Source organism: Ctenocephalides felis, unplaced genomic scaffold (assembly GCF_003426905.1).
Source record: "Ctenocephalides felis isolate EL2017-DRISC unplaced genomic scaffold, ASM342690v1 CF-g0.4_SCAFFOLD_01886, whole genome shotgun sequence".
NCBI lineage: Eukaryota > Metazoa > Arthropoda > Insecta > Siphonaptera > Pulicidae > Ctenocephalides > Ctenocephalides felis.
Genome location: NW_020538040.1, coordinates 86332347 through 86351621, shown reverse-complemented (window position 1 = coordinate 86351621; position 19275 = coordinate 86332347). Strand labels below are relative to the sequence as shown.

Here is a 19275-nt window from a genome sequence, read left to right as displayed (position 1 = left end):
CATTGATTTTGTTTTCAATTTAGCTTGGATTAAATGGTCTTATTTCATAAGTTCGATGAATTCCTTGAAGGAAATATCTACAGTCACAATTTGGTCTTTGAAAACTTCCAAAATTCAAAATTACAAAATTCCACAAATTTTGGTTGACACTTGTGGTCCGCGCTTATTAACTTCTTACAGCATAAATTAGTAATCGCAAAAATTCGAAATTGACCATTTTTAATATCTTTACAACCAAGACCTCCTGAACATTTTAGCATACTATATAAAAAATTGATGTGTGTTCGTGTGTGTAGATATGCATATGCGCATGAGTGACGATTTCGAGAGTACAAATCAAACAGTTTGAATTATTCGAAAACTATCAATTTCTATTGATTAAAGGTAGGTTCATCCGTTTCGAAGATACGGGGCAAAAAGTGCAAAAAATGACAATTATATTTGGACAGAAAGGAGCGACCAATTTGAATGATTCCAACAACATTTCACTTGTATTGACTGAATGAAGAATTAATTAAATTCTTGGGCAGACAGATTTAACGATTTTGGAGATCCAAAAAGATAAATAAAATGCCATTTGGTGGTCAAAAATGATTATTAGGCATATGCAGAACAAGTATCAGATATTTTATAGAGAATTTAATATTGAGTACAATTTTTTCTATTTCTTTGAGTTTCGTACCAAGATTTATAATGTTTGAACAAATTTAATGATTTGATTAGAATGATTAAAAAAACAATTTGTTTGTGTTGACGGTGTGAAGAAAAGATTAGTTTTTGAGAAAGCTGAGTCCAGTGGTTCCAAAATTTTGAAAAATTTTCTAAGAATTTCAAAACATTAAAAAAAAAATTATTTCTTGCTTTCAAATAAATTTAAATTTTTAAAATGTTTTCAAATGATTTAGAAATGCTTAATTTTTTTTGATAAATCTATCTCCAAATTAAAAAAAATAAAGCTTCTAAAAATTTTAAATTATCGTACGGAAAGTAGGGTAGGGCGGGGCTAGTTGAGCAAGTTTTTACTTAAACCGATGTAGCTCCTCAATGAAAAGTCTCAATAAATTACTATACGGCTTAATGAATTCGTTGTTTATCGCTTAACAAAAGTGTTAATACTATTTTTTGGTAATAAGTAAAATTTAAAAGCTACAGCTGTTAAAAAAAATGCAAAAAGTCAAGTATGCTCAATGTACCCCATAGGTGGGGCAAGTTGAGCACTAAGAAAGTATAATGAAATCATAGGTTTAATGTCGATTAGTGATGAAATAAAATAAGTTTTTAATAACCAGTTTTATATATATAGTCTTTATTGACAGAGAAAACAAAACTTATAGTAATTTGCTTTGAATAACTAACGAAAAGTAGAATCAACAAAACAATATCGTATCTTAGGAATTATTTTACCATTATATTCAGTATTTTTGTTTAAAATCATTATTTCTTTATATTATTACTCATAGAGTTAGCTTAAATCTTAAAAATAATAATTAATTTCAGGAAGTTAATGGTAATTATCTTAGTGACCGAACAAGTTTAGCCACTATGCTCAACTAACCCCAACTCGGAATTTCACAATAAAAGTGAGTTTATAAAAAAACCGTGAGAATTATACCCAGAATCTCTGTGCATATTAAAAGTACTATAATTATATGGAAGAATAACATTTACCCGATTAAAAATAAATAACAATTGACTAAACCAGACGAAAACTTGTGATGAATTACTTTTTTACTTTTTGGTCTCAAAATAAACAAAACGCCCGTGAGCCTCACTCATTTGTCCAGCGGCCACTAGCGATCGCGGGATGTTTATTTCTCCCAAACCTCTATCTTTCCGCCATATAATGCCTAAACGGACGGTGAATAGTTTTCGAGATATTTCGATTGCTCAACTTGCCCCTATGCTCAACTAGCCCCTCCCTACCCTACCAGCAAATTGCCTTGAGGCACGATGCCATGCAGTACTTGTTCTTTACATACTGGAAATGATCATAAACTAGTGGAGTGCATGGCATCGTGCTTTAAGGCAAATTGCTGGAACTTCCCGTAACAAAAATTATTTTTTTTAAAAAGATTAACATTTTTGAAAAAAAATTACTCTGAAAAATTAGATTTTTGAGAAACTATAAATATTTGACAAAATTTTACTTTTTTTTTTGAAAAAAAGACTATTTGAAGAAAAGTGTATTTTGAAATATTTTGGAATTTCTGAACTTTTTTTCAAAGCAATCGTACTGCTTTAACTGCATAGAGACGAAATATGAAAGCGCGTAAGCGCCGCGCCGCCGTCTAACGGATAAGCATTGGTACGGAACCCATAGGAATGTAAACAAAATTTATACTTATTGTTAAAATATCTGATAATTTGATGTGCATATGTCTAATGATCATTTTTGACCGCCAGATGGCATTTTTAGCTTCATCCGTGTCTCCGAAATCGTCGACGAAAATTTGTATCCGAACACACATACACACACGCACACTCACACATACACACACACATACATTCATTTTTTCTAAGGTATGCCAAAATATTCAGAAACCTCTGAAACGTAAGGATATATAAAATTTTTCATTTTCGATTTTTTTGCGATTACTAAATATAACTTGCCCTACAAGAAGTTAATAAACAACTCTAAACGTTTAAACAATAATTCCACATTTGTTTTTATAACAATATAATGCAACATTGTATAGCCTTTTGAATTATGCTAATTACAACAAAATTATATTTGATGCTCACTAGTTATCTTGCGCTTGTTTCATCAATAGTACATCGATATATCAATGTATATCGATATGAGTTGTGGTCTCTCAATATATTCTTATTATTTGCCATATCAACTTTCACCGTCGGTATCAATTAAAAACCAATTAGCCAGTATCCCCATAGCCTCTGGTACCGCTCGGTCCATTCTCGTCATCCCTCGCGCCTGGACCTGATCAGCTAGTTTTACACCGACACTATACTGTTACAGTCCGTGTAACAGTATCGTAAGTGAACGGAAAATTGTGTTCGGTAAAATTGATAAATTAAAAAAATCTAAGAAAAAAAACTAAAACCAACACTATATTTCGTATGATAGCGTTGTCGATGCAGTTACTTTGCACCTATACAGGGAGAGAGCATTTATGGGGCGCTCAAAGACATACAAAGTAATGCAGTTACACCCGAGCGGCGGGACACCTGCCCGATTTTCCCACAGTATTAAAAGGGACAGGCGAGATCGACTTACACAACGCCGAGAAATACTATGAGCAAAGATAGAGGCTCGCACACAAAGGAACTCTTACACGCGCTTAAGGTCGCTTGCTCACCATCACAATCAGATGCATATTGAATGACATTTGTTTATAGACAACAAACTTGTTACGGATTTTCTGAAACAGCTTCATTTTGCAATGCGAGATATGCGAAGTTATGGGATAAATTGATAATGAGGGGGAATTTAACCTTTCTGTGTACCTATATCTGTGATTGGTATATGCTCATATGTGAATAAAATTTTATAAAAATTAAAGGCGATAAAGTTTGTCATCACAGTCGTATCAACATATAATCATGACATTCTCATTGTAAAAATACAGAGTATTCATTAATGAGGCACAAATAGCACAGCTTAACACTTTGGGGACGGCTGTCCACCTCAGTGGGCAAACATACTCTGTGAGGCACAGGCTATTTAATAAACAATGACTCAGTTTGCATCGAAAAGTTGAATAAATTACATATAGCAGTGATGAACAGTATTGTATTTAGAAAATAATTTTAAATTATTTTAGTTGTATTTTTAGCCTTTTTCTTTGCTATATGGTCTTTTTTTGAATATTTAAAACGACCAACGACTGAGCGCTGTTAAATATGGCAAAACGACTAGTAAATTTTGCGAATTAAGCAGTTGTGAAGACGAGTTTCAAATAGACATTCATACAGACAAATTTTACGAAATTACTATTCGCACCGATGATAGTGATGAATGTGATGATGATATTATCCAACCAACAAAAAGAAGAAGTTCGACAAAATAAATGAAGAGCGGGAAGACATTAGCAAATGTGCCGATTCTCCTGCAATAATCGAGTATGACATACATTAACAAACACCCCGACTACAAATACCAAGCAATATAAGACATCCAATAGATTATTTCACTTTTATAAATGAATTATTAGACAATATAATAGAAAAAATAAACTATTATGGCAGCAAAAAAATGACCAAATATACTGACTAATCAGTGGCATATTCTAAATTCCAAAAGAAAAAGGGATTGTATTGTCTGTTCTGACAGAAAAGCACCAGGAGGAAGGCGGCGAACAATATTTTATTGTAAACATGTCAAAATCAACCAGCTATGCATTTTGGAAATTGTTTTGAACGTCACCATTCTTTATAAAATGATCAAAAATAAATTAATATTAAAAATGTATGTCCTTCAATGACCACAAATTTTTATCAAACAAATTGCAACATACACAATGAAATCAAGTTTACAGCCGGTAAAGTAGATTGTTTTGAAATCGGTGCCGTCCCGAAAGTGTTAATATCTTCATATCTTGAGTAACTAAATGAATTACAAAATATTATATATGTATATGATAGAGCGGGGCACAAAGCTCAAATTTGACTTTGAGCAATTACATTGTAAAAACCAAACCCATTATAAACCACAACAAATAACACTTATCAAATAAACAATTATCTGACTAGATTCAGTAAATCTCCCAGGTAATCATTGTAGAAATGTGTTTTTTGCTGTTTTTCAAAAATTTGTAATCTGTTCTTTTTTACTCCATAGGCGGGATAAATTGAGACAGCCAGGGAGCAAAAAAGTCCAATGTCTTATATTAATTTCAAAGGGATTTTACAAAATAATAGCTACATTATTCAACCATTGCAAAATATAAATTTCATGGGTGCATTTTTACAAAAATTCCACTGTAAATAACCTTGATCTGGTACTTTGTCAGTAACATTCATCAGCATAGTTGGATTAACTATTATTATAAATAAAGTAAATATATAAATTAAGTAAAATTGCTTTTTTAACTTAATTTAATTTTTTATTTGCTATTTTTTATTTATAACTCCTTTGTCAGGGTAAAGGTTTAGTTGGTCTTTTTTACCCCATCCAGGTGTGAACTTTTATAAAGGCTAAAAAAAATGTTGAATCTAACTTAATATTGACATTACATATTATAAAACAATTACATCACGTATTCTTAGAAATTATATTAAGGTCTCGTAAACTGAACAACAGTGCTCACAACCAAAACAAATAACAACGAAAAAAAATACTTTTGTTAAGGATTTTCAAACATTGCCGTTTATCTCCCGAAACTTCGTAAGAATCAAGGTGATGGCTGGTTATACATCTGTTGCTCCCTACTTTCAAATATTGTTGTTAAAAAGCTTTTTACTTTACTTGTTTTTGAGATATCATGCTTTAGAGATAACAGTGGTAGACCTTTAAGCCCTCTCTAACCTACTGTAAAAATTAATTAATTTAAAATATATCTAAGAGCTTACGATTACTATTTTTTACACTTTTAACAATTTTAAATTATTTTATTTTGATAATAGTTCAATCTTTTATAAATTATTATACATTTATTCAATATCGTGAAAAAACAACTCAATATTCTTGCACGCCATCACTGAACAAGTGTTTATAGATTTAATAAATAAATAAAACACTTTTTTATCTATTCTCTATGCTCTTAGCCATGTATGCAGACACACACGATAGAAGTGTTGAAGTCAAATATATAATGATAAGCCATAAAAAATGTTTAATCAACTTTTGAGCCATAAAATAACTATAAGTCTCTTATGAAATCTTGAGGCGGAAATAAAAAACACTGCACTTCCAAATGATAAGACAGTGAAACATTTTTTTGAAACTGAATTATTTTTGACTCGTTAATTCTAATAAGAAATACGTGATTCTAATAAGAAATTGACTGACAGCATCTAATGTGAAAAATGTATGTAATATAATAAAATTCTACAAAATAATGCAGAAATATGAGTAATAATAAAAATACTAAAAAATTATTGCAGTATGTATAAAATTTATAATATAAAATTAAATAATTATAAATATAAATTTATAATCATCATGTTAATTCATGTTTTATACCAGCATTATCAACTACGAAAAAAATTTAAATGAGCTAATATTCTTTTGGTTGGCCTATAATATTTTAGGATGTCATGGTAAGACCATGAACTCTACCACTACATAAAAACTAGCAAATTCAAAAAATATATTTTTTTCGATTAGACGGTCAAAGGAAATGAAAAAAAAAACACTTATCTGCCAATTATAAAGAAATGATTCGGCTGATCGTCGTTCAAAACTAACAAATGAGAGAACTTATAGAGTTTCATCAAATGGATGTTAAATTTTTATAATAGGTACTGTCATTTTGTCTTTTTTAACTTTGGCTGTTAAATTTTGCTAATTTTAGCATTAAACCATTCAGAATGACTTGAAATGTCGTTGAAAACTAACTTCTAAAAAAACTTGTAAAGTTATACTATAATAAAATAATTGTTATATGTTCTATTATAATTTTTCAATAGATTTTCTTACGTTTCTAATCCCAGTTTGAGTCTTCTTTAGTAATCTACTGAAACACAATTAAAAAAAAAACATATAACGTACATATTTATAAAAAAAAAACGTATTTAATTTGAAAAATTAAACTAAAATTAAATATGAACATCAATCATGTATAGTTATGTAAAATGAAAATTAATAATATGTTAATACTAAAATATCAGTGTGTTTAAAAGCTTTTAATAGATCAAAGCTCTATTGAAAGTTATATAGTCTAATTAATCTATTTGATCCATTAAATCCAAAATTAGATTTGAAAAAAAAAATGTTTTCTTTATTTTGACATATTTTGGAAATTGTGAACTTTTTTCAAAGCATTCGTACTGCTTTAACTGCATAGAGACGAACTGTCAAAGCGCGTTAGCGCCGCATCACCGTCTATCGGATAAACAATGGTCATAGGAGTATAAACAAAATTTAAACTTATTGTTAAAATTTCCATAAAATATCTGTAATATGATCTAATGATCATTTTTGACCGCCAAATGGCATTTTTTTTTACTTTTTTCATTAGATTTCCGAAACGGTTAGACCTGCCTTTATGAAAATTTGATCAATTCTTCACCTTGTGAATACAAATAAAATGTATTTTGAATTATTCAAATCGGACGCTCCGTTCTCTTAAAAACTGAGTTACCGTTTTGGGCACTTTTTGCCCCGTATCTTCAGAACGGCTAGACCTGCCTTCGCCAAAAACTAATCAGCACGTCTCCTTATCAATACGAATCAATGGTTTTTGAATTATTCGAATCGGTTGATTCGTGTTCCCGAAATCGTCGACGAAAATTTGTATCCGCACACACACACACGCGCGCACACACACACACACGCGCGCACACACACACACACACATACATCCATTTTTTCTAAGGTATGCCAAAATATTCAGAAACCTTTGAAACGTTAAGATATATAAAAAAATTTATTTTCGATTTTTTTGCGATTACTATAACTTGCCCTACGTAATTTTGAATGTGTTTTGAAAGCAATTGTGCTGCGTAGCTAGATGAAATATTAAGCGCGTCTAACCTTTAAACAAGGTACGGAACCCACCGAAAGTTTAAATGAACTAGCTGTAAGTGGAATTCTGTCTTAAGGCAATTAGGGCATCGTGCCTTAAGGCAAATTGCTGGAACTTCCCGTACCAAAAATTATTATTTTTTTAAAAACAATTAACATTTTTGAAAAAATTTTACTTCGCAAAAATAAGATTTTTGAGAAACTATGAATTGGACAAAGAATTAATTTTTTTTGAAAAAAAATTTTTTCATATGTCTGATGATCATTTTTGACCGCAAAATGGCATTTTTTTACTTGTTTCGTTAGGTCTCCAAAACCGCTAGATCTGCCCTCATGAAAATTTGATCAATTTTTTATCTTGTCAATACAAGTAAAATGTTTTTTGAATTATTAAAATCGGACGCTCCGTTCTTTTAAAAACTGAGTTACCGTTTTCGGCACTTTTTGCCCCGTATCTTCGGAACGGCTAGACCTGCCTTCGCCAAAAATTAATCAGCACGTCTCCTTATCAATACGAATCGAATGCTTTTTGAATTATTCAAATCGGTTGATCCGTGTTCCCGAAATCGTCGACGAAAATTTGTATCCGCACATACATACACACACGTACATACATACATACACACACACACACACACACACACACAGATACATCCATTTTTTCTAAGGTATGCAAAAATGTTCAGAAACCTCTGAAACGTAAAGATACATAAAAAATTTCATTTTCGATTTTTTTGCGATTACTATAACTTGCCCTACGGGAAGTTAATAATATCTGATATGTCTAATATTATGCAAATATTGATGATCATTTTTCATTGCTAATTGTTTTTTTTTTAATTTTTCATTAAATCTGCGAAACTACCCTATCTCTCTAAAAATTTAACAGTTGTTATTACAAGTACAGTGATTTTTTTTGAATCAATTAAAACGGACGCTCTCTGAAAAACTAACTTGCCATATTTTGCAATATTTGCCCTGTGTCTTTGAAACGGCTGTACCTTTACCAAAAACCAACCACCACGTCTGTCCATCAATACGAATCCTATGTTTTTTGAATTATTCAAATCGGCTGATCCGTGTTCCTGAAATCTTCGACGAAAATTTGTATCCGTACACACATACATTCATTTTTTCTAACAATAAGGTATGCCAGATGATCAGATGGCTTTGAAAAGTAAAGATATATAAAAATATTCATTTTCGATTTTTTTCGATTACCATAACTAACCCTACGATTATAATAAATTTCCTAAAAAAGTCCGTTAGAAAATCCAATTTAAAAATTTCATATCGTCGTTTTTATCATTCTGAATGATTTGACTCAAAAATTAAGGAAAGTATGACTGTGTGTACGTAAAAGCGTTAAAGTAAAATTTGCCTTAAATGACAAAAAGTCTGCACCAATTTCAAACGATCCAGCTTGCATAGACAAATATTATTATCCGCGACGGATCTTATTTGTCTGTAGAATAACTCAATGAATGATTTCGATGATTTTCCACGTCTTCGTATCATCTAATCACGTCTACTAGACATGCTTACGATTTGTACAGATTTTATTATTACAAGAGTCGATGTTGTGCGCGTATTGACGGCTGTTGACAATAATCGCCGCACAGATATCGAAAATGCCATCATGCGCACTCACAAACATCGTCTACGTGACGAAATATATGAAGGACGCACTATCAGGAACATATTATCATATCCATGTATTTATTCACATAGCTATGTGATTACTGTTGGTATATGAGAACGCCAGACACAATGAGACGAGACGCGATAAACGGAGTAGCCGGAAGAAAGGGGTAAAATTTTCTCTATTCTTTAAGATTGTTTGCTGCCATAATATTTAAAAAACGCTGCAAATTGGATATTGAACACTTATCCGAGCAAGATGGGCAAAACTTTCTTCAGGATTTAAAAATTGTGATTGAACGCCGAGGCTTACCCACAGCGCCATGAACTTCTAATTTAAAATTTAGTCTTTATTACCTTCCCGAAGGAAAAGTTTATGTTTTCATCAAAAAATCCGATTCGCTAATTTTATGTTTTCTCGACGTTTCAAGCCATTCTGAATAGAATGAGACCAAATTTGGAAACAGTATGTGTGTGTGCGTGTATGTGAACAAATTTTTTGCCCAAAATCGACGTTTTCTCAAAAACGACTAGACCGCTTTCAAAAATTTGAAAGCCGTTCGACGTATCTCGGTGTGGATCGTCGTACGACGATCGGTCCAGCCGTTTCTTTGTAATTTTAAAAAAAAGTGTTAAAATTTTCGTCCACAATTTCGAGCCGTTTTATTGTAATTAACAATTGAATTAACAGCCGATTTTTATTTTTAACTTTTTTTGACGATATATATCATGGTCTCATAGAACTTACTGAAATATTACGGCCCTACGACAAGTAGTTTAATTTTAAAAGTTCATCAAAGTTTGAGAAAATGAGTAGTTTTTTTGACGTTTGTCAAAAATTAAAATTAGACGATATACTTAGTATAACGATAGAGCACTTGGTCTTAATGAACATACTAAACCATTAAAGTCTTACGAAAACTGGTTCAATTATAAAAAAAAATATTGATTTGTAAAAATTTGCTTTTAGAAAATGCTCCGAGTTAACGCGTTCGTTCGATTTCAAATATGTGTAATAAATTCACTCGGAATACTTTTAATCACTCATAAATTAACTCATTTTTTATTGATTAAGTCGATTATTTACACATATCGGGACGTTCATGTAACTTGCCTCAAGGCAAAATACCAATACCAACTAGTTTTATTTTAGGTTTACTTAGAATATTTCTACTTAGTGAGTGTCAACTCGATTCAAGTGATTCGAATCAATTTTACTTGATTCGAACCAGCCTGCATTGGGTTATCTATTTTCATTTGATTAAATCCTTTCATTAATTCTAATTAGAGTTCCTTATTGCGTTTCGGAGTCAACTCCTTCCTCTGTATCCAATTCCGAGTGAGCTGAGAGTTCCAGATTTCAAGAGTTAAACTCTCACGGAATAACAAGTGAACCAAACAAGTGAACATAATATCGTAAATGATTAGCACTTATATGCGCATCTTCTCTATTCGGAATTGCCAGAGATTTAGTATTGTCTGAATCTGACAAATGTATTTTTTATTTTTCGTGCCATCTAACGTCGTTGTGGCGCAAACAGCATTTATGGGGCTTTTTGTGTCTTTTTGCCTATATATAAAGTCGATCCGAGTTCATTAATTGTATATCGAATAATAATTGAATAAGGTATATTGAACTTTTAAAATACTCTTAAATAAAAAATAGTAAATAAAAGTGTAAATTTAGTTAAAAGAACCAATTTACAACGGCAAATTACTAGTTATTCCAACTATGCAGATAAATATTTCTGACGAAACATCTTATGTTATCTTTGTCAAATATGTGCCCATAAAATTTATATTTTACATTGACTGATCATTATAGCAATTATTCTGTGAAATCCCTTCAAACTTAAAATTAGATTTATTTGCCCCCTGGCTGTCCCATTTTACCCAGAGGAATTAACTGAGAATTCTATATAAGATACGTGTTATGTGTTGTGATGTAGTATACTTTGATTCAGACAGTATCTATAATTACTTGCAGTCAAATTGGATTTTTTGCCCCGCCCTATCCTTATAGATGTAATGTAAACGCGAACTAATTTGGACATGTTCACATTTATCCCAAACATTTAAAACATTTTAATCCCAATTTCATTTTTTATAACCATGAATCTGTAAAAATTACCCAACTCGTCGTCTAAATTGTCTTCATCGACGTCCTTCTCCCATATAGGTGCGAGTACTTGTGGTCACAATAAAAATGTTTTAATGCATTTTGATTGTGAGAAATGTGTACATGACGGGATGTGCCGATCGTTTTTTTCAATAAAGACGACCGCCGAAATTGTTACTCTCGGGCTACCGGCAATAAATTTCGACAGTGGCACGTTTAGAGGATACTTTTGATGGTTTTATTATTTGTCTTTGTTAGTGTCTTTTAGCGGCATACGATAATAAAAATTTTATTACTTATTGCATACAGCTAATCATAAGGATATATATGTTATAAGGATATAAATTATATGCGGCTTGAACGAGTACAAAAGAAATGGTATATTTTGAATATTTGTTTAAGTACATATGTAAAATACAAGTAAGCACATTATCATTATACACAAGTAATATTAAAACATCAGTCAATATTGATAAGGAAGCTTGAATAGTTAAAACCATCAATAATAATTCTGATCAATGAAGTATGAAAAACACTTGTTCGTAAAGTCACTTCGTTATTTCACCACAGAAGATTTGTTTGCACTTTACGTAGTTATAAAATTTATTAAAACTCTCCTTTGCTTAACTCAGGTTGTTCGGTTATAATTTAACCCTTGTAGTTGTGGACTGTATTAAACACTGATTTGTTTTGTATTTGTATGTATTTGTTGCAATTTTTTTTACAATCACTGATTTGTCACTAAATTATAATTTACTTTTGGAAGTGTACAATTAGTCCCATCAAACTCTCCACTACCCCCTCTACCATCGGTAGCAACCATCCCGTGTAAAAGCTCAATGCCATAAAGATTGTCAGCTTTATGGCCAATATAATAAAACGAAAATACGTTCGAGCAGGATTAATTTTATTTTTTTTTAATCCGACATTACACTTACGCCCATGTAATTTTTATATGATTTGAAAGCTTATATATTAAGTTCTATGTGCAATAAATTCGCAGCAGTTTTTGGATAGTGTCATTTTAAATACGGAAAAATTAAGCAGCATTTTCGACATATTTTACTCTTGCTATAGAAAAAATATAAATAAAGTGTAAGTCAAAATGAAATTGGCCGATGTGTATGAAAATGACGTAGGGGGAAGTCCCGTAACGCCGGACGGCAACTAACGCCGGACTCTCTATTCAACACGTATTATTTAAGCGAGTATAAATCTATTTATTTCAAAATACAAGTGAAAGGGAGGCCCACAGGTGCAGGATTACGCGCCAAGACTCACCTGTGACGCAAACGGCCACGACGGGAGCAACCCTTTGTTGTTTTAGGCGCAAAATCACGGCGTCACCTAAATATCAATGGAAGTAATTCTAGTGTATTTATGCATTTATATTTGAGTGGCATTCAAAGATAAAAATAGTACTTGATTGTTATCCGTAAAATGATAGAATATTATTACATATTTTAAACAATTTTAGTAGGTACCATAGGATAAGTTATTATTTTCTGGGGTATACCAAAATGTTCAAAAACCTTCAAAACGTCGAGAAATGTAAAAATTTTCAATTTCGATTTTCGGCCCATTACAATAACTTACCCTACGGGAAGTTAATAATAATTTTGTAAGAGATAAATTAAATTGCTAATTATTCCTACTCTGCTGATAAATATTTCTGACAAAATACCATTTTAAAGTTATATACACGGTGATCTTTGTAAGAAATTTTTCCAAGAAACTTGTATTTTGCATTAAATTAAAATTAAAGTTAAATAATAAAGCTATTATTTAATTAGATCCGTTTAAAATTAAAAATAATACATTGAATCCGTTTGCAAGCCTATGGAGAAAAAAGAAAAATGACATATTTTACAAAAACAGTAATAAATAGAAAATTTTACTGACATTATTTTGTTGCTTATTTTGTTCATTTGATTTTAAGTTTACTAATTTCTTTTCTACAAACATTTATTTTAAATAAATTACACATCCGAAATGATATAAACGATTAAATAATATGCCTTGAACAATACAAAATTTAACATAAAAGGTACAATCTTCTTTAGCTTGCAGAAACATTTAAAAATACGTTTCAGCAGCACTAATCATCCCTCTAGCTCGTCTTAGAATTGAGTCTTTGGATCCATCATAAGGACGATCCTTAGAAGGAATCTCCAACACTGCAGGCAGTAGAGATTTATTACTCTCAATTACCTGACGAATTGAGTCAGCAACATTTTGGGTGATCAGTATTATGTGAATATCATCACGCTTCAAAAATTTCTGGAAGCATTCTTCTATTTCTCTAATAGGAGTATATCTATCAACCACCATGAAATTTGGTTGTCGCTTTTTATTTATTTCGCCTACTCCTCCCAGTAAAAAGCCTACGCAAGTGTCTTCATCTCCAATAACAGAAATTAATTTGTCTGTTACAACTTTATTTATGTGTTTATGTGCCATTTTTAACTTACAAAATTAATTTATTTTCAGAACTATGTTTTTATAAAATACGATTTTCAGATCTTTCCTTGATGTGACATATGAAACAACATGGTATATATGATAATTTATATGTTGTATCTGCTTAATAACATATGTACATAATTCATATTAGGTCAAATAACTTATAGGTTGTGATGTGCTCTATACAAAGCTGCATAAAATTTGAATTTAAGTTCTTTTTATATTTATTAAAAATATGAATATAAATAAGTGACAGTGTCATAATTTTGATGATCGTATCTAAATAGCTTTAGCTTAACAAAATTAAAAGCTTATTTTGAATAATAAAGACATTTAATCAACAACAGTGAAATTAATTAAAATTAGAAAACATGAAAGAAAACTAGGACAACTTGCCTCCGGAGACTCCTGAACCAAGTATCTTGGAAAAACTTATCATACAATCTCATAGCGGCAAATGGACAGTATATGAATAAACTAGCTGTAAGTGGAATTCTGTCTTAAGGCAATTAGGGCATCGTGCCTTAAGGCAAATTGCTGGAACTTCCCGTACCAAAAATTATTATTTTTTGTAAAAACGATTAACATTTTTGAAAAAAATTTACTTCGAAAAAATAAGATTTTTGAGAAACTATAAATTGGACAAAAAATTACTTTTTTTTGAAAAAAATTTTTTTTAAAAAATTTTTTTTTAGAAAAAATTTTTAAAAAAAATTTTTTTTTGAAAAAAAAAATGTTTTCTTCATTTTGACATATTTTGGAAAATCTGAACTTGTTTTTCAAAGCAATCGTACTGCTTTAACTGCATAGATACAAAATATAAAGCGCGTAAGCGCGGCGTCGCTGTCTAGCGGGTAAACATTGATACGGAACCCATAGAAAAATAAACAAAATTTATACTTATTGTTAAAATCTCTATAAAATATCTGAAAATTCGATGTGCATATGTCTAATGATCATTTTTGACCGCCAAATGGCATTTTTTTTTACTTTTTTCCTTAGATCTCCGAAACCGCTAGACCTGCCTTTATGAAAATTTGATCAATTCTTTATCTTGTCAATACAAGTAAAATGTTTTTTGAATTATTAAAATCGGACGCTCCGTTCTCTTAGAAACTGAGTTACCGTTTTCGGCACTTTTTGCCCCGTATCTCCGGAACGGCTAGACCTGCCTTCGCCAAAAACTAATCAGCACGTCTCCTTATCAATACGAATCGAATGTTTTTTGAATTATTCAAATCGGTTGATCCGTGTTCCCGAAATCGTCGACGAAAATTTGTATCCGCACATACATACACACACGTACATACATACACACACACATACACACACACATACACACACACATACACACACACATACACACACACACACACACACACACATACATCCATTTTTTCTAAGGTATGCCAAAATGTTCAGAAACCTCTGAAACGTAAAGATATATAAAAATTTTCATTTTCGATTTTTTTGCGATTACTATAACTTACCCTACGGGAAGTTAACTAGTGGGGCGCATGGCATCATGCCTTAAGGCAAATTGCGGGAACTTCCCGTACCAAAAAATTTTTTTTTAAAAAACATTAACATTTTTGAAAAAGATTTACTCTGAAAAAATTAGATTTTTGAGAAACTATAAATTTTTGACAAAAGTTTACTTTTTTTGAAAAAAAAAGAAATGTTGAAGAAAAATTTATTTTGAAATATTTTGGAAATTCAGAACATTTTTCCAAAGCAATCGTACTGCTTTAACTGCATAGAGACGAAATATCAAAGCGCGTAAGCGCCGCGTCGCCGTCTAACGGATAAACATTGGTACGGAACTCATAGTAATGTAAACAAAATTTATACTTATTGTTAAAATCTCTATAAAATATCAGATAATTTGATGTGCATATGTCTAATGATCATTTTTGACCGCCAAATGGCATTTTTTTACTTTTTTACTAGATCTCCGAAACCGCTAGACCTGCCTTTATGAAATTTTGAGCAGTTCTTTATCTTGTTAATACAAGTGAAATGTTTTCTGAATTATTCAAATCGGACGCTCCGTTCTCTTAAAAACTGAGTTACCGTTTTTGGCATTTTTTGCCCCATATCTTCGGAACGGCTACACCTGCCTTCTTCAAAAACTAATCAGCACGTCTCCTTATCAGTACAAATCGAATGTTTTTTGAATTATTAAAATCGCTTCATCCGTGTTCCCGAAATCGTCGACGAAAATTTGTATCCGAGACTGTGGAAAGCTTGTATACACAATGACTCAGTTCGTATTGAAACGTCGAATAGAATAGATAAAAAATGAGCAACTCTGCCCTTTAAATATTTTGATAACTCGGCCTCATGCGGCCCTTTATATATTTTTTTTCAGCCCGGCAAGCATTTCCAATGTAGACTTATATTTATTTCATCAACTTTCTTCGTTATATTAAATTCTTTTCTTTTTGCTTTATGTTATAAAATATTTTTTTAAATTTTGTATTTTTGTGTTATAATATTTCTTAGAATATATCAAGCTTTGCAAATTTTTAGTAAGTAATGCCAGTTGAAAAGGTTTTTAGAACAAATCTACGCAATTATAAAACTGTTCTCTTCTCAAAAATTATTATTAGTTATTTTCAAAGTACTTTCTACCCTTTTTTGCTAACACTTAATATACAAAGAAACTTACATGCAATAATATACCAATACAAAGATATATACAAAGTTATCCCAATTTTTAATATCTAAAACTATATATCTAAATTATTCTCATTAATTTATAATATTTTATATTAAAGTGACCATATTTTTTTAAGTCAAAACCGGGAAGGCAATTTTAAGGCAACCTTATATATATGTCTTTTAAGGTCTATGATTTTCAGCCTATATTTATGAGTAATTGCTGTATGTTAGTGGAAAATTGAATCTTCTCTTTTTGAAGCTTGTCATAAAATTTTCTTCTTGCAAGTTGATATCGAGGCCTTTCAAAAAATATGTGGTTTAGAGACTATTCTTCGTGGCCAAAAAATATTAACTCTATGAAAGAAAACAGTCTCTTTGGGGATGGATTCAGCGCATCCGGGAAAAAGCCTACTTTTGTAACCAACCCGAAAACTCTCGAGATAGTGGGTATTAAATGTTCGCTCACTTGAATAGTTGAAGATTATTATTCGCATAGGCTCTAGCAAATTAGAGTAATAATATGTAGTATTGAGAATTGAACAGATATCACAAAATAAATAGTTTTTTTACTTACTTTTTATAGTGAATAAATAATCAATTGCAGACTACTAATTAAACAGATTCCAAACGTGTTCAAATTGACTGTTTCACGATTCATTAACTTCCCGTAGGGTAAGTTATAGTAATCGCAAAAAAATCTAACATGGAAATTTTTATATATATTTACGTTTCAAAGGTTTCTGAACATATTGGCATACTTTAGAAAAAATGGATGTATGTGTGTGTGTGTTCGGAAACAAATTTTTGTCGACGATTTTGTCAGCACGAGTCAACCGATTTGAATGATTGAAAAAACATTTGATTTATGTTGAAGGAGATGATTAGTTTTTGGCAAAAGCCGGTCCAGCCGTTTCGAAGATGTGGGGCAAAAATGCCAAGAACGATAATTCAGTTTTTGAGTAAACGTAGCGTCATATTTGAATAATTCTATTTGTATTGACAAAATTAAGAACTGATATAATTTTTGGAAAGGCATGTTTAGCGGTACAATAAAAAAGTAAAAATTAAATGCAATTTGGCTGTCAAAATGTTCAGTAGAAATGCGCACATGAAATTACCGAATATTTTAAAGAGATTTTATTAATAAGAAAACATTTTGTTTTAATTTCTATGGGTTCCGTACCAATGGTATCCGTTAGACCGCAACGCGGCGCTTACGCGTTTCGATATTTCGTCTCTACACAGCTAATGCAAGGAGATTTCTTAATTGTCGACAAAAATTCGCATTCAAACACACACACACACATCCATTTTTTCTAAGGTATGCCAAAATGTTCAGAAACCTTTGAACCGCCGATTACTATAACTTACCCCACGGGTTGTTCAAAAGTTTAAATCTTCAAAAATATTTAAAGAAATAAAAACAATCAAACTTTTAATGACATTTTTTCGAACATTTCAAAGTTCTTAAAAATTTATTTTTTTCAAAGTTTTAAAAATTTGTTGAATCTAAACATTTGAACAAATCAATTTTAGATACGGAAAGTTCCAACAATTTGCCTTAAGGCACGATGCTCTACTAGTTTGATGTCTCAATTTACTCTCCCTACGGAAAGTTAATATTGATATGAAACAAGGGATAGTGCTGCAATGCACATTCATAGAATGTAAAAGAAAACGAATTTCTTTTTGTGTTCACAAGAGACAAATCGTGTGCCAGACACACTCCTTTAATCCTATCTCTCTAGGCGCTGGCGTTGTATTGTAAAACTTTCAATACGATCTTCTTGCGTGTGATCAAAATCGACCGTATTACATTTCGCTTCACAACTGACATGCGACAATAGATTGTGGTGGAAACCTTTCAGTTACAAAATGTTATTATATATTATAAATAATTGCACAATAGTTTTTTACTTAATATTTAATGATTTCAAATTAGTGGCATATAACATTTTGCATTAGTCATACAGTAACACTTTAAGTCTACTTTTTATTGAAAAAATCGTTTTAGTGACTTAAAGTGTTAGTGTATAACCAATCATGTAGGTAATTAATTCTTTTTTTTTAATTCTCTTTTTTAGAACATCTTTAGACACCATTTTAATATTTTGTTATATTATCCACTCATTTATTATTTTGATTTTTATTATATTGTCATATTTTTTATAATGTCCTAATTTTGTCATAATTTTATTTATTTTATAAAAATCCACGGATTTTATTTTTTTTAAGAAAATTGTTTGTTTAAGATCATGTTTCTTGACAGATGTCCTGTAGATGGAAAATTTTAAAATCTTTTTTGTTTTCTATTTGAATTCTTTGTTCGAAGCTTTACTATATATACTTATATTTTTTTCAGAAAGTTTCAGAAGTTTGTTTTTGCCAAAACATATTTTCTCCACGTTTTGAAACATTCTGAATGGAATGAGACCAAATTTGGAAGAGGTATGTGGGTATGTGTAAGCCTTGATCTTTCGTCAATGTTTTCTCAAAAAAACGCCTGGACCAATTTTAAAAATGTAAAAGCCTTTCGATATAACTCGATAAGAACTAACATTTATCAGTTTTGCACGACGATCGACCAAGCCGTTTCTTTGTAAATAGCAGAAAAGTGAAAAAAACTTTCGTCCAAGTTTTGAACCGCAAATCTGAATCGATTTTAAAAATTCAAAAACTATTCGAAATAAATTTGTTTGGAAATCATGCTGATTAGTTTTGGGAAAAGATCGGCCAGGACGCA

At 30.9% G+C, this 19275-nt stretch overlaps 1 protein-coding gene across 1 annotated transcript; it reads right to left on the bottom strand.

The window, feature by feature from the left end:
• Window positions 1-13481: 13481 nt before the first annotated feature.
• On the bottom strand, window positions 13482-13865 carry LOC113375476 (V-type proton ATPase subunit F 1-like). Its single transcript, XM_026615410.1, has one exon. It carries the CDS (start codon window positions 13863-13865, stop codon window positions 13482-13484), a length of 384 nt encoding a protein of 127 aa, XP_026471195.1.
• Between the last annotated feature and the right edge of the window lie 5410 nt (window positions 13866-19275).